Source organism: Euprymna scolopes, chromosome 23, assembly GCF_053919585.1.
Source record: "Euprymna scolopes isolate OS-2025 chromosome 23, ASM5391958v1, whole genome shotgun sequence".
Taxonomy (NCBI): Eukaryota; Metazoa; Mollusca; class Cephalopoda; order Sepiida; family Sepiolidae; genus Euprymna; species Euprymna scolopes.
Genome location: NC_136504.1, coordinates 87362338 through 87389132, shown reverse-complemented (window position 1 = coordinate 87389132; position 26795 = coordinate 87362338). Strand labels below are relative to the sequence as shown.

Here is a 26795-nt window from a genome sequence, read left to right as displayed (position 1 = left end):
ATCGAAGGAAAATACAAAACAATTTTATTGATAGAAGCTGGCTGACAACATCTGGTGCTTGTTGTGGAAATCGCTTCGTTTGATGAATTGAAAGTGAGAGATGAGAAAGGGAAACCTCAAAGTAACAAGTCATAGGTAATAATGACCATTCCTCAGGCCATACACGATTTCTTGCAACATCTGCTAGAGAGGCGTGTCTGGTTGAGTGAATTGTGTCACATCCTAAACAACTTGTTTTATGTTTTGATGGGGAAAAAAAAAAAAAAAACTGTTTTGACACCTTTATATCCGTTTTCATATACATCTTGCGTTTTGGTGCTCTGTTCGTAGAATGATACCAAATTAAAAAGTGGATTTGGGACACTAAAACCTACACAATAAAAAATATGGTCTCAAATAAGCAATCTCAGACTAACTGGCTGTACATGCTAATGAGTGGGGTCAAACCTGTCTTCGTCAGATATGTCCCCATGAAATTCAATAGATGTCCATTGTAAAATAATAAAAGAAACTCTGTTACTATCATGATACTAAACTAAGTTACTAGCCAAGGGTAACAATTTTCATTTGACTGATTCATCACTTAAGTTTTCCACATAGTCTAAGAATATTTGGAGCTCTACTAGTAACATGGTACCAAATTAAAAAGTGAATGTGGGATGCTAAAACATACACAATAAAAAACGGTATACAATCCACAGTTTACATATTTTTTTATGTACATTAATTATTAATGTAATTAATTATTTAAATGATCCAGAAGTACAACTTTCATTGTTTATATAAGGTTTATTTCAATGGCTAACACATTTAATCTTCATTACACGATTCATAGCACAGTACAGATCAAGCTATATTTTTCTTTTAATAATAATTCAGTAAAAAACACTCAGATTTGGATCCATGTAAAAACAGAAAACACAACTTGTTAATAAACTAAAAGTGTTATTCATTAAAATTTTTAATTTGGATTATTTTTTGTGAAAAACAACTTAGAACCTTATATCAAATGCATCGTATTAATGGGTGGCCTTTTTTCTTTAAGACAGGGACTGTTTTTATATGCATAGAGACAAACAATATTGTGTGCATTAAGTTGACAATGATGAACATTAAAAAATAAATGACTCCATACTGAAAACAGTAACCAAACTTAAAATTACCTGAAAAAACAAACAATCTATTAATGACACACTTGATAGAATTATACATTTACAAAGATAAAAGTTTAAATTTGTTGGTCCCCCAAGAAAAGGAGGGTGGACCTGTAAATTCACCATTGTCTGTTCATCTGGTCATTTCCCCGCACTTTTCTCAGTAACTATGTCTTGGAATTTTTTGAAATTTTGCACAAACATTAAATATGATATGTGTAAAAAAGTAACAGAACGGATTTTCCGGGAAAACTCTGATTACCTCCCTAGGGTGCCTTTCGGGTTAAAACGGCTAAAATTGACACTTTTATGCTTATTAAAAAAAATTGATTCCTTGGATTTTTATAAAACTTTTTGAAAAGTTGTAACTAACTGATTTCTATATAATTTTGTTTGTCTATACTTCGTGATAACTCTTGGGTGTGCCTCAGGGGCTCTTTTAGGGCTAATAAAAACACACCATTTTTGGGACAATTTTACCATAGTGGCCCAACATTTTCTGTGTATGTCTATTTAGCAGTTTTGCATGGTGCTGAACTAAAATTTAAATATGTTAAAGCCTTGGAGACTTTTGGGGCTAAATGGGGGTGGGGGTGGGCAAATGATGGACTTATTTATTTCTTTTTTTGCATGGTGCAGAACTCAAATTTACATATGTTAAGGCCTAAAACTGCACAGTTTGTTCATTTTTCACCAGGATTTGACAACCCTTGGGGACTTTTGGGGCTAAATGGAGGGGCGAGGATGCAAATGCTGAACTTAGTCATTTTTGTATGCCTCGTTCACTGTGCACTCATGGTGGACCATGCATGCTTCACTTGGTTTTCATCTAAATTTTATTAAAATAATATAAACAAATAAATGAGTTATCACAACTTGAAATAGAAGTGATTTTAGTATACAAATCCATTTTTGCACATTAAACTGGTTTGTGAAAGACATCTAATATAAACATAACTAGATTTTTTTCCTGTTAAGAACGGTTATGACCTGTTGACTTAGAATGAGTGTTTTATGCGAAATTGGTAGTTGAATGTGGGTACATTTGTGCTCATTTTTACACTAAATGCTAATCCTATTAATCCCTAACTGTGCATCAAACTGATACCGTAATACTTAGTTTGCTGTACCTTATTATAACAAAGGTCCATACAAAATTTCAACCAAATTGGTTGAGTAGTTTCAGAGAAATAGTGAGAGTAAATGTGGTATTGTGATGACTAATCCTTATTAATCCCTAACTGTACATCGAATGGATACCATAATACTTAGTTTGTTGCACCTCCATACAAAATTTCAGTGAGACCGGCCCAGTTGTCTCTGAGAAAAAGTGCAACAGACAGAGTATGAAAAATATCATATAGATTTTTTTTATATATATTTGTATGCATAAAAATCACTTTTTATATTTCTTGTTTTTCTTTTGATGTACTGAATTGTATGAAACAAAATGTTTTGTTTAAGGCGTTTTTAATGAATGCCTTGCATTATTGATTTTTAATTTTCTATTTCTCTGCACAGCCGTGTCACAGGTAAACACAGTGATTGATTAGAAATGTCATTACAAAGCATGTAAATGTTGTAAGACTATGGAAAGCCTCCTGTAGAATATATGCACTCAGACGTGGCCATAAGTCACTCAGCAGGGGAATAATATTTAAATTAGTAGCATATAAAAAATGACTTTGAAGCTAATAAAAGTAATAATATCTTTCAATTAAGAAAATAATAGGTTAGACTATTTGCCTTTAAATACTATAATTTTCTAGTAATAAATAATCTAAAACAATGTAAAAAGTCACGGTTCGTCTTGATGTTTGGTGCTAAAGCAGAACCCACAATATTATAGCAGCCACTTTGATGAAAGTGAAAGATACTTATCCAAATTAGCGTCATCATGATCGGTTTAACATCTGCTTTACATGGTAGCATGCATTGAACAGCTATTAAAAATTGACTTCCAAACTAACCTATCTCTGCCAGGTCATTATTTATCCCTCTTTCTCTAAAATTTGTTCTTAGCATTTCCTCCCATCTATTTCTTGGATCATCCATGTTAAATGAACCTGCTACTTTAACTGTTCTACATTTGCTAACCCAAGAACTCTCATCCATTTTTTTCAATATGCTCATATCATTGAAGTGTTCTGTTCTGCATGCAGAACCTTAGGGAATTTAGTTTAAGAATCTATCTATCTATCTATCTATATACATATATTAGCTGTATCGGTGTTGCCAGGTGGAAACTATACGCCATATATTACATCTATGATGACATCATATATAACGTCATCTCCTATGACATATATTGTGAACAAAAAAACAAAAATACAGCTTTATTATAATAATTAGAGACCTTAATTAATCAGACACTAGTTCACCACCTAACAAAAGCAAATCTTCTCTCTGACAAACAGTATGGATTCAGGCAATGTCGTTCTACTGCAGATATTTTAACAGTCATCTCTGAACACATTTACCATGTACTGGATAAGGCGGGCGAAGCCAGGGCTGTAGCCCTTGATATATCCAAGGCCTTTGACAAAGTCTGGCATAAAGGGCTGCTAATGAAAGTTAAATTGTACGGTATAACTGGATGTATACTAAATATAATTAGATCCTTAGACAATAGAAGCATACAGGTTGTCAGTGACGGACGTACTTTGAAGCAACAAAACATTAATGTGCGAGTGTCTCAGAGGTCGATCCTTGGACCATTATTATTCCTGATATTCATAAATGACCTCCCTGATAATATTGTGTCCGAGATGGGTACATTTGCTGATGATACAACCCTCTATAATATGCATGAGGGAAGAACAGATGTACATAAATCTAAGACAATGGCAGAATTGTTAAAAAATAACCTCCAGACTATAATGGAATGGGGCCGCAAATGAATGGTAAGATTCAATACTAGTAAAACTAAGCTGCTCTCCTTTAACAATTACAAAACGCCTCTCCAACCCGCTATATCCATGACAAATAGCACCCTACTTGAGAATTCTACCTTCAAACTCCTTGGTCTAACATTTGCGGGCAATATGAACTGGAACAAATACATAGAGGACATTGCAAAGGCTGCTACAAAGAAGGTGGGTTCCTTCTATCGAGCTAGAAGACTACTCACACCTGAGAGTATCATGTACCTTTACAAGGCCACCATTCGCTCATGCATGGAGTATTGTTGCCACATTTGGGCTGGTGCATCTACCACTAGCCTCTCCCTCTTAGATAAAGTCCAAAAAAGAGTTGTCAATCTAATCAGTCACACTTTATCAACTAAGCTCCAGCCCCTGTCTCATCGCCACAATGTTGCATCGCTGTGCCTGTTTTATAAATATTTTAATGGAATGTGTTCTGATGAACTTGTTTCACTTGTACCCCCCTCGACGTGATCTCACCCTTTCACTGTTGTTGTCCCTAAATACCAGAAAGCTTTCTATTCTAATAGTTTCTTCCCTTGAACAGCTAGACCTTGGAATTCCCTTCCTGCTGCCTGCTTCCCTGGCTGTACTGATATGCAGAAGTTTAAATGTAACATTAACAAATATCTTGTTAATCTTTCCTAGACATGGTCCCAAATAGTAGCCCCTTATGTATAAGTGGTGATATGCTTTGTAAGGGGTGAACATGAGTAAAAAAAAAAATACTAGCAGGGGTGCCGGGTGTTGCCCGGGTGTTTGAAGGTGTGTAAAAAAAAAAAAAACGTGTTAGTAGGCAGGCAGGGGAACCCATGATGCGAACGCAGAAAATAAAGAGAAAGAAAACCTGACATTTTACGACTACGCTATGACACAAAAGTAAGGGAAAAGCGTTCAAATTTAGCCATTTCAATCAAAAAATTGACTTGGAGAAATGAACGTCTGGCTTAAGTTAAGACTTATGCACTTAACTTTAGGCCAGTTTCTGCCGCATCTGTTTCCCCCACAATGTGTGGGAAAACCAACTACCCAATAAAAGGGGAAGCTCTGGCAGTTTTCAAATGAATAGCAATTGTCTGATATGAAGGGTTTCCCCCACATTGATCAAAACTAATTGCTTTTCTGGATGTCCCTGGCAGGAAAGCTAGGTGGCTGGCTTTGCTTCGATTAGTTTTGCTTTTATACGAAAAAGACAAACAAACAGCGGGAACCAGGGATTTATTTAAAAGTCGATCAAAATAAATGTAGAGGCGACGTCCGTTTTCAGATCTGAGATATTATAATCTAGGAAGTATAAGGAAACTTCTAAATAAATGTAACCGTGTCGAGAAAACTGGCGAAAAAAGCCGTACAAAAATGCATGTGGCTGTTTTGCCTTTTACATATATAGACTAGCGGGAGTGCCTAGCAGTGCCTGGGTGTTTGGAACAAAAAAAAAAAAAAAAAAGTGGTAGTACGCATGTGTTGAAATTTAGCGATTAAAAACTTGACTTGCAGAAATGCATAGTAAAGTGAATGAGTTCACACAGGCACAAAAATGTTAAGAATCACGCAAGTGCAAAAATGAACGTTGGCTGAAGGCCAGTTAAACTTTCCGCTTTCTGCCATTTTATTTATTTGTTTTCCCATGATGTTAAGGAAAACCAGCTCCCCAGTTAAAGGGGGGGGGAGGTCTGCCAGTGTCCAAATGAATAGCAATTGTCTGATATGAAGGGTTTCCCCACATTGATCATAGCTAATTGCTTTCAAGACGTCCCAGCATGAAAGGCTGCTGATGGCTTTTCTTCAATTAGTTTTGCTTTATTTATATGAAAAGGACGAACAAACACTCGAAAGAGGGAATTTTTTAAAAGTCGATCAAAATTAATATAGAGACGAGGTCCGTTCACAAATCGTATATAAAAATGGGAGTATATAAAAAGTTCTCCAAAATAGTAACCCTCTCGAGAAGTCCGGCCTAAAAAGCCTTTTTTAGACATATATATAGCTGATGCTACAATTCTCCTTTTCTGTCCTCAGCCGGTGGAGGAGAAATCTTTCATGATTGAGACAATTTTTTTGTTACTATCCAGAGTACTCCTTATTGGGGAGCTGGATTTTCCCCCACAAGATTATATGTTGAAATATTTAAATAACTATTACTTTTAATACAGAAATTACATTTAAAGTTTTGGTTTTCTGTTCTTCTATGTTCATTTTTTCCTCATGTTTTTCATCAAAACATGTAGCGTATTTTCGTCAGTTACATGGTTAGGAATCCTATACTCCATTATAATCTTCATTTTTATATCAGTGCAGAATACATGAATACGGAAATGAAGTTCACATAACTACTAAAAGACAATCATACTATAATGTAAACATTGGTTAAAAACTAAGAAAATATAGTAAACATTTATTTTTCGAATTTTTTATTATTTCTTTAATTCAGTTTGATTCATACTTTTATTTCATACTTGTTTTTATTTTATTTTCATTTCATTTTAATTTATTTTTATTATTATATTTCCCACACTAAATATTTTTTTATTTTTTGTTACATTTATTTTTTTATACATATTCAAATAATTTTTTTGGCCTTTTTTTTTTTTTTTGTTTTTGCCTCAAATAGTACCTTCAAAAAAGTGTTCATGATTAAATAATCCAATGAAAACCCTTTGCGTATGCACTTTTTAAGGAGCAACCATTAAATTAAAACCCATTTACGCAGGGTCCACATTCCCCATGAAGTACCTTTTGTTTGTTATTGTTGTTGTACTACTACTACTACTACTACTAATAATAATAATAGTGCTTGTGCAGTGTATGCACCATGCTATTTTTAGTTCATATCAAAACTTTTTAATTAAAACTGATTAGTTAATGAATTTTTAAGATGAATTTGTGTTCGTATGAATAAAGTGTTTGAGAAAATAAAGAATTTAATGAATAAAGTGAATGTGTTCGAGAATAGAAAATTTCCTATTTTATTTCCCATTTCTGTTATGTAAATTATTTACAGATAAGATGTTATAAAACAAGCAAACAAACAACAACTTAAGTTTTAAATATATTTACAAGGAAATAAATTATGCTTGGTGCTAAAATATTGAAATCATCAATTATTTTAGTTAAAAAAAAAACTGTTGCGAAAAATGCTTCTAACTTTAAAATATTTGGAAATACTCGATGAAAAGTTTTATTCATTATTAAAAGAAAGGACTGAAAAATATTCTCATATAAAAATTGTGTTTTGCAGTTTAAAAACCTAAATAAAATGAAATATTCGACTTCCTTCGATAGATATAAAAATAAAAAAACAACCCACTTATTGTTATATTTTGTTAGATTAAAATCATCCCAATGTGCAAATGATTGCAAATATATAATTTTTTTTACTCTTCAAGAGAATAAAAAACATGCACAATCTAAGGCAATGAAAAATATTTTTTATGGCCACGTGGTTCAACCGGAAACTTTCTATGCCTACATGTTGATCAGGAAATGACGTCACGCTGTCATGTTCACTGACTTACTCTCTCAGTAGCCTCGATCTGGTTTTGATAAAATAAGAATGAAGCAAAACATAGGGTGGAAAAAATGAATAGGTCAGTAATCCATTATAATCTAAATTACAAATGAACTTTTGCTTTTATTTTTTAAGAATAAAATGAAAAAAACAATTTGTTTGGGATAAAGAGTTACAGTAGAACCCTGCGATACAGTGGCCCTGGGATAAATATTTTCAGGTTATGATGTGGAATACAATGTTTTTCTGGCCCCTGGTTATGATATTTGCCCCATTTTATGGTGTTATTTATAATGTTATTTGATTATATACATGTGTATTATATACTGTACTGTATTTTTTAATAATTTTGAATATGTACTGTATAAAGTTTTGCATAGGCCCCACAATACAACGATTTCACCTTATGATCCCAAACCTGGAACGGATTAATGCCGTATCCTGGGGTTCTACTGTATTCCTTTCAGCTGATTTTTCATTTTAGGTGACTATTTAGGAATTTCGACTTATCAGAAAACTGCTAGATCAGATTAGCTATATTTAACAATATTGTAGCAAACTAGTTTATTGCAATTAACATGGTGCAACAATAACAAATGAAAGTTGGCTAGTCAGAATCAAAGTTTGATTTGTCAGCTTAAATGCTATTTAAGTCTAATTTTACAAATCCATCTAAGATTATTTTATATATTAGATAGAAAAGAAGAAGAGTTAGAGAGAGAAAAGATTAGATAGAAGATTAAAAAAATAAGATAATAATCGTAATATGGGTTTCTGAGCTTGGAGCTTAAGTAAACAGGGTTCTCATTAGGTATCAGGCAATGCAGCCTATCTCTACTAGTATGTGTGTGTGTGTGTGTGTGTGTGTGTATATATCTGTTATGAGAAACCTTTAGCCACTGATAAATATATATACAGTGGGAAGTTTGAAGATAGAGTAATTTATAGGACAAGGTTTATCCATTTAATTTGATTGTTGTTGTATTACTGAAAGTACTTGTTGGTTTCTTTATTTACTAGTAACTTAGTAGATAGTAGTGTTTACTTACCACGATTTTGGACACATTTTCTTTACTATGAGTTTGGAACTAGTTGAGTACTTAAAAGAGATTTTAAATGAAAACGATTACACAGAACTGGTAAGATTTTCATCATTTACTGATTGTTTAGAACATGTCTTGTAGAGTAGAAAGCCTCCAATCAAATCCTTGAAAATTAACTTGAGTTTAAAAGGTGTTTTTGAAGGCTTACAATGCAGGAATGTAGTCGTTATGAGCAGATAAATAATTCAATAATTTTTTTTATTTATTTACCGGAATGTTTTCTTTTTTCTTTTTTCAACTGTGGATGGTATTTATTCCATAGGTCCTTTCGAGTGTATAACTCATCATCAGTGAATAAACATATCCATTCTCTAAGCTGTCAATTGTAAAGCCTTCAAAAACACCTTTTATCTGTTAAACCATGCTTCAAGCAAACCACACCATACTTTTTGAACTTAAGTTTGTTTATGTTTATATATCCTTATTGTTGGCATCCTTTAAAGATTGTAATAACATACTTAGTGCAGTAGAAATGGTCAAATCCAAACATTTGTATTGGCATGAATTTGAAGTTCACTTTGTTTATTCTATTTTATACCCTTTTTTTTTTTTACTTCCTTCAAGGATTATAATTGTTTACGAATTTGATATTTCTTGCCAATAATCATGCCACTGAGTTCGAAAGTGAATAGAATTACCTTGAGTTTAGAACAGAAAATGTTAATCTTTTGGAAATAAAGGATTACACAACTCTGTTCTAATACCAATGAATACAATTATTTTATCACTTTTTTTTTGCTGGGAATGGGGCAACCTACCGAATGCTAGACATTCACCTAGTATTTCAGAGACTAATCGAGAAATCATTTTAAGATTCTAACTGTTTCTTTAAGAGCAATTGTTTGTATCTATCTTGCACTTGGTTCATTGAGTATATTTTCCTATTTTATGAGCCGGTAGTCCATATGATTACAGGAATGATGGAGATCTTCTTAAGAATTCAGTTTCTTTTCATTTCATGCATAAGATCTTGGTAATTAGTTATTTTCTCCCTCTCAGTTCTGTTTAAATCAGTATCATTAGTGACACTGACTTTAACTAGGGTTGCTATTCTCTCTCTCTCTCTCTCTTGTCTTATATCACTATGTCAGGTCCCTTTTCTGGGTATATAACCTCGAGAGTCTACCATATTTTGTGTGTGTGTGCGCATGTGTTCTTGTCTGTATTATTGAATTATTATTACTTTTCTCTTATTGTCAGGGCACCACTTATCAGGTCCAAAAGCCACTCAAGATAATGAGATTGGAACGATCATCAGCCAAAAGATGAAGAATATTATGAGAGTACTAACATTGATCACTGGTATAAATTGCATTTATGTATAGGATAAGAATATATTGGCATTAGATTTGAAAATGAGTTGTAATCAGTAGAAAAGCAGTTCTGTGATAATGTGTTCCACTGGTGGAAAGCCCTTGCAAAGAAGTTTTGTTAAATTATTTTTCTTTCTTATTATTGATTATTTGTTGAAATAAAAAAAAATATAATACTATAAAGTACAAAAACGAACCCACCCCAATCTATTTAAATATAAAGAATTTTGTTATACAATTAAATCCATCAGACTGCATTTCTATTTCTTTGTTGCAAACTAAGCACTTAACTGTACTAGTTGAACACAATGAATGAATTGCTTTGTGACCCCCTCAAAGTTGCAAGGAATGTTGAACTCTATATACTAGCATTTCAGCCCGGTGTTGCCTGGGGGTTTGGAGGTGTATGTTGAGCAAAAAAAGAAAAAAAAAAGCGGTCAAGTTTTTTAACTTTGACCCCTATTATGACCCCATTAAAATTTATTGTTTTGGACTCAAATCAAGTTATTAAGTTAGATCCATGTCCAAGGAACCTATATCTAAAATTTTAAGTGTTTAGACCTAAAATTGTCGGAGGAGTTTGGTAGAGTTCTCAAAAGTCAAATCGTTGAATTTTGACCCCTTAACAGCAAAATTTTTGGCCGAAAACCGATCACAAAGATTTTCCCAAATCTCAGTAAAGTTATTGCATAGGGAAATGTACACACACACACACGCAGACAGATACATAGACACGTTCACTTTTATAGATATTTAGATAGATAGACTAATAGATTAAACAAAAATATATACATATACATAAATATATATGGAAACAATTTTATGCAAATATTATGCAAGTATAAATCATGTAGAATATCTGCATGGATATAATTACACGTAATAGTTAACTCTAGATGATCATCCCATAAGAAAACCGAAAATACTAATAGGGAATTAATTCGAATGAATGTTTAAAAAAATATGCAAATTAGCTAGATCTTTTGCTAGTGAATGCATTTCCACAACCCATATATAAGAAAATTGTATTTTCTTTTTAAATAAATAGAAAAGAGGGGTTTAATATGAATATCAATACACACAAAAGAAAAACGAATTTATAGGAGTATATATATATATATATATATATATATATATATATATATATATATATATATATATATAATTATAACGGGAATTATGCAAATTAACATTTACAAAACTTATTGTTCAAATACAAGGAATTCAAAATACAAAAGATTATTTCCTTATTTTATGGAGTTTGAAAAATTAGGCTTTTTTTTTGTCAAAGGAAAGTAACCAGCAAACAAAAGTATAGAATTGTTAGTACCAAAAAGTGAAAACTTAAAAAATTGCAATGATCAAAAAAGTGTAATTGTGCTTGATTTTGAACAATAAATTTTGAAAATGTTAATTTGCACAATTTAATTCCCTTCATATCTCGAGTATTGAGCATTTTTTCAAAGTAGAATTTAATCTGTAAATATTAATATTAATATTTCTATTACAACTTTGAGCCTCTCTCTCTCTCTCTCTCTCTCTCTATATATATATATATATATATATATATATATATATAGTAATTTATAAAATATATATGGCGACTAAGCTACACTGAATATTCTGCGTTTCATCCACTATAGGATTCGTCAGGCTTATGCGCATAAGCCTGACGAATCCTACAGTGGATGAAACGCAGAATATTCAGTGTAGCTTAGTCGCCATATATATTTTATAAATTACTAACTAGCTCTACCTACGTATTGAGCACTTTTGAAGTAAATACTTAAAGTTTACGCATAAATCTATACTTTCGTATATTAAATTTATGTGAGTAAATGAAGTAGTTATATATATATATATATATATATATATATATATATATATATATATATAATAAATGCATATGTATGTAATACTAAGAAATGTATTTCTCTCATCTTTGTCTCCAAATGAAATTGTTCACTTAGAAAGAAAGTGGCAGGTTGACTTGAAATGGTGGGCTAATACAAATAGAAACAAAAAAGAAGCAACACTGTGATGATCAATCATAGTTGTGGAAATGGGATAGAATTTGATTAAGAGAATAGATAACAAGAAATCGTTTACATTGGACTTGAAAGCAACCATGTTGTAGTCAGCTGGAAAGCAGCCTTGGGGTATTGCGTTTCACAGGGAAGCAGTTCTAGAAAAAACCTTTGCTTGTGGATTTTTTGCTTTGTTTTAGTCACAGATAGAACATAAGGAAAATTGTTGACAGTGATTGTAGCTAGAGAAATGTTTGTTGTAACGATAGAGCAAAGATAGATGAGCAACGTCTTTTCTGTGAGAAAGATGTAATAAGGATGGGAAACTTATGTAAAAAGTATTAAATTTGATCATCACAGCTTTAATAATTAATGTATGCATGAAATGTTATCTTTTCTTTCGTATTCACAAAAATGTAAAGTGATTCCAAAATTTAAATAATCGATTCCGTTGTAGTGTATTTGTTTGCTACTACAGAAAACTGTACAGTAATTGCTGTGTCTGTCGATAAAAAATCATTATAATGATCTGTTATTTTTCTCAGATAATCGCATCTCATATTATTCTTTAACATACTAATATGTAATTTGGAACACATACATCAAATCTGTTGCCATGATCACTGGAAAAATCGTTGGATCATTCTACCGCTCCAGTAGATATCTTGCTGCTGATGCAATCCTCTATCTGTATAAGAGCCAAGTACATACTAAAATGGAATAATGTCGCTACATCTGGGCAGGAGCTACTCCGCCTGCCTATCTTACCTTGACAGAGTTCAAAACCGGCTTCCAAACTTAATAAGTGATACCCTTTTCTCTTCTCTGCAACCCCTTTTCCACAGAATACACATTGTGAGTCTGTTTCTTCTCTATCATTATTTTCATGCCAAGTGCTTGTCTGAGTTCCAATCTATGGCCTCTCCCTCCTTGCCAAATTTTCACAAAAATCACTCAACTAGTTTTTTTTTTTTTTTACATAGGCATCACCACTTATCAAGGCCCAGGGACCACTCGAGGATAAGAGTTAAAAAGTGTACAGTAGTCACTTGGACAATATAGTAATTGTCAGTAATAGAAATTCAGCAAATTTGTTAACTTCAAGGGGAACGGCTTATCAAAAACTTGTTTACATTGGACTTGAAGACAACCATACTGTAGTCAGCTGGAAAGCAGGAAAACGGAAGACAGTTTCACAGGCGTGCAGTTCTAAGAAAGAAGCTTTTTTCATGGAATCTACATTTAGGTTTAGGCACAGATAAAGAGTGGGGGGAATTATTGATAGTGTTTTCAGCTAGACGAGTGTTTCTTTTGAAAGTTTGGTGAGGGGGGACCATATATTGAAGCTCAGTCGAGCACTTGCCATGAAAATAACGATAAAGCAAATCAAAAAATTCTCCCACTCTCTACCTGTGCCTAAATCTAAATGTGGATTCCATAAACAACACTCTTTTCCTGTGGAACACTGTTCTCGTGGCTTGCTTCCTGATCAATTACAATATGGCAGCCTTCAAATCCAATGTAAACAAATTCTTGTTTAGTCGTCCCATTAAATAATCCAAATTCTAACAAATCTCCACCATTAATGATTACTACACTACTACCTTACATTCATTAACCCTTATCCTCAAGTGGCCTTTGGGCCTTGATAAGTGGTGACTCCCTTGTAAAAAAATAAAAATCTCTTCCCTACAAAATTAGTGCAGTGGATTTACGGGTGGGTTCATAGATGATAACCAGGTTGTGTGCAATAAGTGTAATACAACAGAAACAGATAAGAACTCAGCAAGTATATTAAGTTGACAAGACTATTGCTATTGTCTGCGAGTTTTGTTATTTTTGTAATAGTGTTGGGGTAGAGAACGAGTAGGGGCTGATGCTGATAAAGACTAAAGAGTGGATAGAGTCAGTCCAGAGAACTAACCAGCAGAGCTTTACCATTTTACTTTATCAAGACAAACATCTATTAGTATATGTACACAATTTGATGACATGAAAGTAAGACTTGATCAGTGAGAGTTGAAAATGTGTGTTACATGGAAAGAAATGATATGAGAGTGATATGATCAATGTGTGGTGTGAGTCTTAAAGACAAGCTTACATCTGATAATCTTGGAGGAAGATTAAACCTGGGTAGTATAAGGTAGATGTGTGCAGAATGGGAGACTTCATTGGTTTGGTAACATTGGTTGGAATAACAATGGATGAGAGTTCTTAGGTTAGAGGATGTAGAACAGTTGAAGTAGCAGGATCAGTTAACAAGTGAGGGCCAACGAAAACAAGAGAGGAAGTTATAATGATGGAGTTGAGAAAACGAGGGATAAATAAAGACCAGGACAGAGATAGGTTAGTATAAAAGTAAATGTATAAAAGCCAGTCAACAAGGCCAAGAGATATGATAAAGGCTAATAAGACAAAAATGCCAACTGAAAGATGAGGAACACTATGGGAGTACTATCATTGATCAATGGTATGAACTCCATTTGATTTCTTATGGCACAATCATTGACAAGAAATTGTGGCTAATTGACTTGAATTTGTATTATTTGTATTCTTCGAACTATTGTGGAGTGCTATTTTTATGTCTCAGTTGGTGTAACCTCTGATCTTCTTAAGATGTATCTTGTCAAACTCGGAAATCTTTCTACAGAATTTGGGAATCTGCAGTACAATCTTACTACTTATCATTATATATCATATCTTACTTTCCACCGTTCTTCTCTGTCTATAATTTTTACTTTGTCCCATAAACGTAGATGATTTCCTTTTCCCCTCCATATGGGGTCAGCCATACCCGACTGTTCCATCTCTCTACATATAACAGCTTTTCTATGTTCTTTTAAACTTACTTTTGGTGGACGACATGTCTCACCAAATAATATGAATAATCAACCTTCAGCTAAAAAATTCGGAAATGTAATTGGATTCAAAAAGCGACCTAGTTGAAATCAGTAGGGAACCAGTCTCTCAACTACTAGATGAAAATCTTTGGACATATGACCATCTGTGGAATTTGCTAAACAAATACAAACCTGGGTGATCTCGTAGATTCTATAACTTGTTTAGATGTACTTTTTCCCCATCCATTACAAACTGACGCATACTTTAATAGATAAAAATAAAGTGATAAAAATCTGAAATATTTATCTTTGTTTTTATTTTTTTAAGGTAGTCTTTGACATTTGATTGTTTGATGTCCTGTCGATTATGTGCGATCTAAAGAAGTGCTGTTTGGTTATGTTACAACATATCAACCATTCATGCCCATCTTGCCACTGAGCTTTAAAGAGTTCCTGTGATAGAGGCCAGATTTAAAGGGGGCAACTTGAGTGGGAAGTTGGTCAACAAGAAGTGTGTTCTCATTATGCTTAAATATTTTTTGCACATTTATATGATAAGCCGGGAGGAAATTCCAAATGCATATAGTCTGAGAAAAGAAGTTATTAGAGTAGAAAATCATCTGCCATCTAGGGACCTCTGCAAAAAAGGGGTGTGATTTTGTTGCTAATCAAGTTGGTTAGTTTTGAGGTTTATTAATACAGTCTTTCTCGGAGCAGATTCTATGGAAGTGCTTGTAAAAGAAACACAAGGATACAACACTATGACAAATCTACCAAAAATTAATTCCAAAAACAATTAAATGAAATCCTCCCTCTCCCCAAAATTGAATTTGTCATATTTTGGGGTTCTTTCTGTTTATAAAATTGTTGGTGAAAGTACAGAATGGTCTCATAAAAATTAATTAAATTTATTGTTATCTTATATTTCAAATGTAATTCCCCCCCCCCCAAAAAAAATGTATTTGCCATGCCCCCCCCCACCCCCACCCCCCTTTTCGATCGCCAAACTTGAAAAAATGCTAGAGATGACATGTCTGGTTGAACACTTTTTGGCCAAAAAGTGAGTGCTCATCTTACGTTAAATTTATATAGAAAAGTGATCCCCCACGCTAAAATGTTACATTTAAAAAAATTTTTTTTACAAAATTTCTTCTTTCATATTATTTATAAAGACTGCTTAAATGTATTAGGCCCCAAAAAGCAGGTTTAAATTTTTCTTTTTTTTTAGGGGTTAAACGATGCTGGGTCACGGCGTAAAAATTGACCATTTTTAATTTAAGATATTAAATAAATTATAAAGAAAATCTGTTTCGCAGGCAATTAAACACACTTGCTATGGTATAATTATTATAATAAATCCTGGGCAACGCTGATTAAATTTTATAAACAAAAAAAAGGAGCAGATAATATATGCGATGATGGATTTTACTCACATGGAAAATTGGCCTGTGTCTGACTAACTCTGCCTTCATGGGGATGCAAGTAAATGAGGACATTAGTTTTAATTATTTTTCTCTAACAAGCAAAAAAGGTTACTTAAAAATTAAGAATAAGCAAAAAAAATTTCCTCCGTATTAAAAATAAAAATAATAATAATTCAGTTTAGAAGAATATTTCTAAATGAAAACAAATATATTACAGAAAATATTTAATAATGTGCTCTGTTTAAAACAATTTTTCAATTAAACTATCACAGTTATTTCCCCTTTGGTTTTCTGGTTTGAAAATAAAACGTTTTCAGATTTCAAATAAAATAAGTTAAATCAAATATAAATTGAAATTTAAATGAACTAAATAATTAAAAATTTTTTAATTAGTACAGTTGAAACGAAGCTATTATGTTGAATAAGTAATATCATCGAGCTAATTATTTAAATAGATTTAATTTAATGTGATATGCTAATGACCGTAACTCAATCAATGTAGATGTGGTTTGAAGAATGCTATATATAGAAATTACATATAAAATATAATGTCTTCGTTGACAGAAGTATCCTATCATGGGTGTTAATATTTCTTGACCAGGAGAGGTGTACACACATATGGCCTTTGTATTTCTTTGGTCATTGGGAGTTGTACACACAGACACACAAATGCTACTACTTTTTATATATATATATATATATATATATATATATATATATATATATATATATATATATATATATACATTTATTTAGTTTATTATTACTGTATATATTATCTATTATTTATAATTAACAGTTCAAACTTAATAACCTTATAACTATTTAGAAATTTGAAAGGAATTGGACTTTGTAATTGTATTGGAATTGGGAGAAATATTGGAATCATTCCATCACTCATTGATATCTTTTTCCACTGTGTCCTATTCAAAAAAACTTGACAGGGCTTCAGACTGGCAAGCTGGGAGGTAAGTTATTGGGTAAAGTGTGGTTGATAAAGTTCTCTGACAACCTGTTTAGGCCTTCTGGCTTGTATTGTAATGCACTGATTTTTACTTCCACATCTATGGCGTACCTGCAGCAACGTAGTCACTTCAAGTTTTCATTATCTTGTTCAGAAAATGGATGTACCCTCAGGAAATAAGTGGAGTGCCATAACGCCACCTTCATTGATGAACTACAGTGTTCTGGTAATATCAGACCATTGATCATTCATTTCTCTCTGATGGTACTTGTAGTTGACTCCTGAATCTTTGGATTTCTTGGTGACCTTGCCTATCATTTTTTTCCTGCTAATGCTGAGGAAGTCTGAAATCTTTATATTTATCCTTTTGAAATGTATTCCAAGGAGGTATCTCTTCTACACATATGGATGTTAAAAATTGTTGGTAATCAATTATTCTGAAAAAAAAAAAAAAAGAATGAAAATGTAGCCATTGTTTTCTGTTGAAAATAAGACAAATAATGAAAATAAAAAAAACAAATATGCATAAAATTAACAATTACAGAAACTTATAAACCGGAAATGTTTTTGTCTACTTTTATTTTCATCTTTCATATCATTCAGGTTGTCCAATATTTTTATTTTCCAGGTGAAGACAAATTATATTGAATCAGAGTTTGATAAACTGAATGGAGATGCATTAGTATCTTTAAAGGTAAGCCTCTTAACCATTTCAATAACTTACATGTGAAACATTACATTTTACAAATCATAAATGGTAGACATTATTTAAGTACTAGTAGCGCTATCAAAAATACTAAAATCAGCTGCTGCTGATAGTATTTGCTTGAATATATATTGGATTGACTACTTTAATGTTATAAAGAAATAACTATTTATACATATAAATCTTAAATACAAAAAGTGTAGATAGAACCTTTTCATTTGAATATGCACATAATTTTTGGGGTCGTTACCAAAATTCGTTTTATTGGGTAACAAATATAAAAAATGGGGGAAAAATAAGGCCAAGTCTCGTCAATAGAAACCAAAAGGAGCAATAAACAAAGAGGAACAAAATACAAAAGGAGCAAATGAAAACTAGACCCTAAAAATATATTAATTTAGTCCAAGTTGTATTAAAAAATGCTGTTGCTTTTATTTCCCAAAGCAAGGATCAAATTACCTTTAAAGTAATAAATGCAAAAAATAAAAAAATAGAAACATATGTAAAAACGGAGTCTCTAATTGAGAAACTATTCCAGAATTATCTCCATTGACTGGAACGACAAAGTTAAATTTATCGTCCAAATGATAACAGATTAAAGGAACAAACGAGAAAAGTTCTTGTTTTCTTATTCAAAGTAAAAACACAATTTTACTTAACATAAAAACCTGAAAGGCAAGAAACATGCAAACGTTTAAAAGGTCTTTAGTATGTTCTTTCAGTTTTTCTCTTCGAGACACTCTTTCAATTTCCTGGGACCTTCTGGTTCTAATGTTTTCTTTTTTAAATAAAAATGTCTTTCTATGAAGGGAAGTTCTTTCTTTAACAATTCCAGGTTAAATCATCTTCCAAGACTGTCTCTACTTAGAAGTTCCTTGAATAAAGAGGGAATTTCTTTTCCTGGAGTTTGCATGAGGACAGCTGAAACCTGTTCGTCCTCATCTTTGGCTGCTCGGTGAATTTAAATTCTGTATCTCTTACAGAAAAAACATAAAAAACACAGTTTGTTTCTTCCGTTGGTCTTCTTGAGACAAATAATTTCCCAGTTGATAAGGCGTTGTCGCCCTGTAATTAACGGAGAATAAAATTATGTTGAAAGTTTAGTAATAATCAACAAAACTACCCCAAAATGTCTTCCTCTAAAGGAGAAAAATCCCGGAACCGAAGAAAGTGACCAAGGATGCATTCTTCCTCAACAAGCTCCCTAATTATCCCTCTTTCTCCCTTCACTCAGGACTGCTGTAGGGCAAAGACAAGGGTTACCCAGCCCCACTATCAAACTAAACAGGAAGAGGGCAGACAAGGCAAGAAGTACAGGCTTCCCACCCCACAAAAGTAAAAAGGGATGAACTTCCCACTTTCGTCCTGGCATGGGATGGTTAAGAGGGTTAAAAAATTGAAATGCCAAAAATTCATATTGAAACTTAAATTTTTGTTAGTATTTCATGAAAAGAATAGCTATATATATATATATATATATATATATATATATATATATATTCTGAAAAAAAAATTTTTCTGCTACTCAACGATGTTTTCCAGCTACTATGCTTAGAGTAGTTTACACAACTCGAACCTTTTTCTCTTCTTTTCGTAAAGATGTTTTGCCAACCATTCAAAAGAACTCTGTTGTTTATAAATTCGTTTGTCAGTGTGGAGCTGACTACGTTGGCAAAACGTCCCAAAGATTAGAAATGAGAATATCCCAACATATCACTCGGGATATTCGACTACACCAGGTTTCGAGAGCATCCGGGCACTCCCAGGCTCATGAGTCTGCCATTGGCGATCACCTGTTGAGTATAAATAGGTGTGCCGATCAATATTCCGATGGGTGGTTTTCTGTTTTACACAGTGCTAGGTCGAACTATCATCTCAATATCATTGAGGCGTTAGTTATTAACAACTCTCGACCTAGCCTGTGTAGACAAAAGATTCTTAGACATCAGTTGGAGATATTCATTGATTTAAAACCACCTGAACAGTGAGATTTTTTTTTTTTTTTTTTTTTTTTTTTTTTTTCTCTCCACTGTTCTTCCAACTGTAACCAAAATTCCCCTCTTCCCTCATTCGTTTTCTTAGTTTTTAATCTATCATTCTGACGTTTCCTCTTAGAGGGTCAGACGATAAGGCCTTAGGGAAAATTTTAATTTCACCTGCCCATTTCTTGTTTTTTTTTTTGGTATTTAAATTAAATTATGTTTCCTCTGAAATTTCTCCTTCCATTCTGCTGTACCAAAAATTTACTTACATATATATATATATATATATAATTATTTAATGTAATTAAATTCCTACAGACAATAGTGTTTCATCTTTTTGGGAATCATCAGTGCAGGGTGTCACGATTAACACCAGTTGATAGATTCGAACTCGGCGACAGAAGCCATCCCTGGCTTCATTAGCAAGGACCCAATCCATTGTTAACCCTGAGAAATGCTGTTGAATTTAAACATTTATTTTTTAAATGCTTTTTAACGTCTATCAAAGTGATCTAATCATTATATGATGATCTGCATATATATATATATATATGTCGTCATCTCGTCTGATCGGGATATACAAGCACTTGTGAATTTGATATTCCCATGAAACTACCACCTCTGGAGGAAGCTGGTTCAACCAGCTTAGGGTGAGTGCCACGTCAGGTCTTCAGAAGTTACTGCTAGTTATTAAAAACACTGAAACTAGGTCAAGTAGTCAGTCAGTCAGTCAGCTTTCTTTTTCGTCTTGTTTTATTGAGATAGTTGTGAAAGTGCACATTAGAAAGAGTCCAGTCTTCGGGAGAGGCAGAAGAATGTTTTATTAAAAAGATGTTACACACCTCTTTTCTCTTATGTAACAATGTCTAATTACATTATGAACATTTTACTTCCATCTACACATACATAGGCTAACATTGCGCATGAGTGATTGTCAAATATCACAGCTGAGGTGTTTCTAGATAAAGTTATTAATGGCTGTTAAGTATGCAAACAAAAAAAAAATCTAAGAAACTGTCAAAACTTTCTTTGATGTTAAACATATGGAAAAACTATATCAAATATTTGCATGTATTTTTTTTATTTTTGAATCAAATTAATTTCTGTTTGATGGGCATGTACGGCAGGGCACTTTAAATGTGCACTTTCTATCTATCAATCATAGGTTTAATCCCGCCCCATGACATGTTTGACATATTTCTGAAAACCATATGTTACTGTAGCCATACTCACTGACCATAAAACACTTAAGATAAACACAGATTAAAAAAGGTTCTAGTAAAATAATGATAGAGGGTGAAACGATGAATTTGCCACCCTAAAAAAAAAAAACAACGCTGCATCTTTATTTGAAAACTTTTATTGAAAATATCAATTCACGTAACTTGATCAAGTAACAGGGCTGACATCTATTCAATGTAGCTGCCTTCAGCCTCAATCTCCATCTTGATACAGGTCCGGAACTGGGAGCAAAATTTTCGTTAAAATGGTATTTTAATATTTTTGTTGTGATTATTCCAAGAAATTGCAATTCAGTCCCACCTATTAACTACGAAACATGCCATATCGACGTGTCTGCGAGCGGTAAATGACTTTTTGCACGCACACGTTTTAGGTTTGTTCATATAAATACTCGATATGGAAGCTCTACTAGTTGATGAGGTTTCATATTTTTAAAACAATAAGAGAAAAGAACTGTTTTTATTACGAAATTTGAATAAAACACGTGCAACTTTCCAGTAAAAAGTTATAACATCTTTAAGTTAAAGCTTTCTAGTAGAAAAATAAATCAAGATAGAAACTTTGTTTTAATGGTATGTAATAGCTAATATATGTTTTTCTTTTGTTATAAAATTTGAAAAAAATTGGTTAAGAACTTTTCATGAGCGCATCGATAGAAATGATAGCGAGCGCCAATATTTTATTGTTTTTTAAGATGCTGTCATACAAATTCATAACAAAATGTTTGGTTACAAAATGACTTACAGCGATGACGTATACATTTATCATTATTATTTTTTTCAATTATTTAGAAAACATCAGTTTTATGAAAAGAAAAGGAATATTTTTTGTAACGTTGTTTTGTAGCGTTGGAAAAAATTAAAAAAAAAAATATTCAATTCAAACAAAAAATTTAGTTTAGTGCTCATGCACTTTTATTACTGTGCTATTTTAAAAAATATTTCGAGTTAGATTCAAATTTTATGATATCTATTTATTATTAAATTCTTAGGTGAAAATACAGAATAATTACAAAACTCCGTCCCCTCCCATTTTAAGAATGCATTTCTAAATAATAACATTATTTCAGCACGGTAACATAAGTGCATAAGTACTAAAAGTTTGTATCAAAATAAATAAAAAACACATTTAAATGCGATAGGAATGTTTAATACAACAAATAAGACGTCCAAAAATGTTATAATATAAATATACATAAAAATGATATTTTGTCACTGTTAATTAATAAATACTGAAAATATCATTAAAATTGGTTAATTAGTCAGAAATCTATTAAAAAATTATGATAAGCTGGCTTTGAAAACCATGTTTTCCTATCAGTTCCGCTATTAAATTGCACATACCTGGTATAGAGCAGGATAATGTATACAATTGAAACCTGGCTAGTGAAACTTGAGGACATGCATTGCATGGTTAGAAATAATAGATGAATGATGGATGCATAATATGATTTTTAAAAACAGGCTTAGATCTGATGACCTCAGAGGAAAATTAAATCTGGACAGTATAGGGAGATGTGTTGGTATGATCATGTTTAAAGAATGGATAAGAGTGCTTGGGTTGGTAGATGTAGAACAGAAGTGTGCAACAGGCAGTCTGCGGGCCACAACCTGGCCCATCAGACTAGTTAATGTAGCCCTCAGATAGTATTTTGTTTTTTATAATTATGCACTTTAATTTCGATATTTGTTTTAAATGAAACATTTTTTTTTTTTTTTAGATTGTAAAACTAGTTCTATCATTTTTGAATTGACCACATATAATATCCTGGAAGTCGACAAACGTTGCATCTTTTTATTTTAAAACAAGGTGGATAAAAGATATTTTTAAGTAGGTTTATGTAAAAACTAGACATCATTATTATTTTCAGTAAATTCTTTATTTAAATGTCAATAATATTTAGTTACTGCATAAAATTTGAATCATAGCAGAGCTGCTACTTTGAAACGGTTTTGGAATTTAAGGAAAGAAATTGAACAATTCATAGTAAATAAGCAACAAGATGTTACATATTTTCAGCAATGACGACTTCAAAGCTCACAGATGGAAATTTATCAAGTCAACTTAGAGTGGCCACAACATCTGTCAGAGCAGACATTGACAAATTATGTAACAATGCAAAATACCAAGTTTCACATGGAAAAACTAATAAAATGTTTGAATGTCATGTTTTTATTTCTAAATGTATTCTCAATATTACTGAATGTACTTAATTACTTAACTATCGTTCTCATAAGTCTAAATTTTTTTATGGTAACTGAACCTCATTGTTGTTGCAAAGTTCAAATGTGACCCAACATTAAAAAATGTTGCACACCCCTGAACGATCGAGATCGAGGTAGTGCTATCAATGAAGTGCAGTAAATGAGAGTAGTTGATTATTGAATTATTAGTGGATTATGGAATTGTCAAACAGTTCAAATTCATATTATTTGAATTATTCAAACTACTGTGATTAAGTGTTATACATTTAGGCCGATGTAACCATCGACCTTCTTCTTGTTAAACTCTGGAATCTGCATGAAATTTCAAACAGAACCCTTTATTTGATCTAGAATAGTATGTTCTCGTTCTGTCAGCCATAACCGGGTAAAAATCTTAAATTATTCGCCATTGTATTATGAGTATCAACTGCACCGAGGGTATGCAAAGACCTGTGACATAACGGAAAAAAGTACTAGGCAAAATTCAGTTGTAAATGACACTTTTCTAGAGGTTGAAGGTTCAATCCTCAGTGCGGGTAATGCTAAGAATACAGTTGTGAATTACTTAATATTATATCTGCTCATGGTTGATAGAACAAAAGCATGCTACTCTCGTAGATTAAATAATGGGTTCCCTCCTAAATTCTTGCAGATTCACAAGTTTGACAAGAGAAACTTGTAGAAGATCGGAGGTTACATTGTTTTAAACATTGTGAAAATAACATTAAAGATGAGAACAGTAATCCAAATAATGCATCTTCATCTCAATAATTCAGAAACAGTTCAAATTCAGTTGCATTTATATTTGTTGTGAATTGTCTGCGTAGCTGTTTCTCTTTCCAATTTTCTTTTCTTGTTTTATCCCTTGCGTCTCTTTTTCTGTCTTGTTCATTTTTTCAGTGTTTCTTATTCAGTGTAATTATTCTTTCCGTGTTTTGCATTATGTATTTTTCTAATTCTTTTTTGGTGTGATTGACACAGTCTTCTATATTAACCAGTGCTTTTCCTCCATATTTCATTTTCACGTAGAGTCAGTCAGCATCATCTTTTGGGTGTAGTGCATTGTGCCTAGTCATGAGTTTCCTGGTCTTCTGGTCGAGATGCCTCAGTTCTTCTTTGGTCCTACCTATGAATGGTCCAGAGTATCTTACTAGTGACACTGCCCACATATTTATCAGGTTTCTACTATTAGATTTCTACTATATAGTTTAGTTTTAAGCAATTTTCTTGCTTTTCTGAGTTATTCCTTTCTAATTTTCTGTTTCATTTCTGTTGCTTTGAATCTGTCTGCTTTGAAAACTCCCCAATATTGGTTGCTGTCATGTTTGCCTAGTGCTTGCATCTCTGTTTGATTTGGTTGCCTCCAGTTTTCTTTTCTGATGATCAGCAGTGCAAACTTTTCGATACCGAATTCCATTCGGATGTCCTGGCTGAAGATTCTGGTCATGTTTATTAGTGTCTCTCTTGCTTTTTGCAAAGAGTTTCAGGCCGTCCATGTACATTAGGTGGTTCATTCCTTCATCTGCATTATGAACTTGTATCCAGCTTGGCACTTTCTTAGTATATTCTTAAGGGCCATCATGGATCATGGGTTGTTCATGCAGTGTTATATATATCAAGTCAGATTTTCTCCTATTTCATTGATTGGCATACCTTTTGTAACAAAAGGCAGATTAAACAATCTATTTCATCAGATTTACATGCCAAATATTGATCCATATTCTTAAAAAGTAAAATTGTCTTTTTAATCCATTTCATTAGTTTAATATTTAATCCTGATCAATGTCATTAATATAAACTACTTAATATGATTTTATTTGAATTATTTGGATGATGGTTATTTTTGCAACATTTTGATTGATGTGACCTCCAACCATCCTCAGGTGTCTAGAAGTGTAAGCCATGTTCTCGAGTTGGAATCCACAGAGCAAAAGATTCTAACATAAAGAAGACATATGCGAAGTTGCCACAGAAAGGTTTAATATTTATGGAGCAATTCTGGTTTCTGATTGGTTGGTAGTAGAACGTGAATTAATTCACTTCGTCAGTTCCTAGCAGCATCGTTTATAAATAGAATCTCCTGACTGTGCGGGATCATACCCCATTATGGAGTAAAAATATTGCAACAAGCTGTTTCTTGTTAAACTCGGTAATCCATGCAGAATTTCAGATGGAATCTTTTATTTGCATCCATGGACGTAGCATGCTCTCGTTCTGTTAACCATGACCGAGTAGACGTCTGAAGTAATTTGCGATTGTATTCTGAGTATCGCCTGCATTGAAGATTGAACCTTCAACCTCAAAATGAAACTACGAATTACGTAAAACTTCTACTCAGTGATGGCTGACGGAACAAAATTAAATTAATTGGATTAAAGAAAAAAGTTCTGTTAAAAAATCTCTGCAGATTCTTGAGTTCAAGAAAACGATTCCCGAGTTCTAAAGATAGTCAAAGGTTAGATTGGCAGAAATGTTGTGAGAATAACATTCAAGATGAGAACAGTATTCAGAATGATACAAATAATACAAATTATCCATCATTATTTAAAACAATTCAGAAACATAATTGTTGGAGATGCCCCTCCATGGGATTAATGGACTATCTCATGACGTCACTTCTGGTAACGAGACCGGTACCCGGCAGTCTGGGATTGGCACGCGACCAAGCTGGTTGTGTGCAAACGTCCTACCATTGAGAAATGGTATTACTTTGTCTGTAATCTATGTGAATACATGTTTTGTTTCTAAAAATCCTGTGTTCCTTTTTGTTTATTACTATTTAACCCCATAACAACTGGCGATGTGAGATTCGACTTTCACACGGTTTAACTCCACAAAAAAGAAAAAAGAATGAAATTCTAATTGACGAGCTAAGAAGTCGGCTGGCAATTACGTGCTAAAAACAAAATCCTAAAAACAAACAAACAAAAAAAACAGAAACGAACACATGGCAAAGTTGTCGACTAAATTGTAAGTTAACTTTTTTGTCTCTATATTTAAATTGAAATGAACTGCTGAAGAAAGAGAAATCCTGGGACTGGATGCCAGAATGTCAGAAGGTGTTTGAGAAGATCAAAGAGATGTTAACTTCAGATCTTTTTTTGACACACTATGACCCAAGGTTGAGAATAATAGTAGCGTGTGATGCAGGCTCATTTGGTGTGGGAGCTTGCATACTTCATATAATGCCTGACGGTACCAGGAAACTGATCGCACATGCATTTAGAATGCTACTAAAGGCGGAAATACAGTACTCTCAAATTGAAAAAGAAGCCTTGAGTATTATATTCGCTGTGACAAAGTTTCATAGATATTTACACGACAGAAAATTTACATTGCAGACGGATCATAAGCCGTTACTCACGATTTTTGGTTCCAAAAAAGGGTCTCCGACATATATGGCT

General features: G+C 32.7%; 1 protein-coding gene across 2 annotated transcripts in view; it reads left to right on the top strand.

The window, feature by feature from the left end:
* Positions 1 to 26795, top strand: part of LOC145246045 (armadillo-like helical domain-containing protein 3) — a 148580-nt gene that overhangs the window by 42148 nt on the left and 79637 nt on the right. For both annotated transcript variants that reach the window (XM_080107884.1, XM_080107883.1), the window contains exon 4: positions 17886 to 17951. In XM_080107884.1, coding sequence (XP_079964010.1) covers positions 17886 to 17951 — 66 coding nt within the window. The remainder of the gene's footprint in view (positions 1 to 17885; positions 17952 to 26795) is intronic.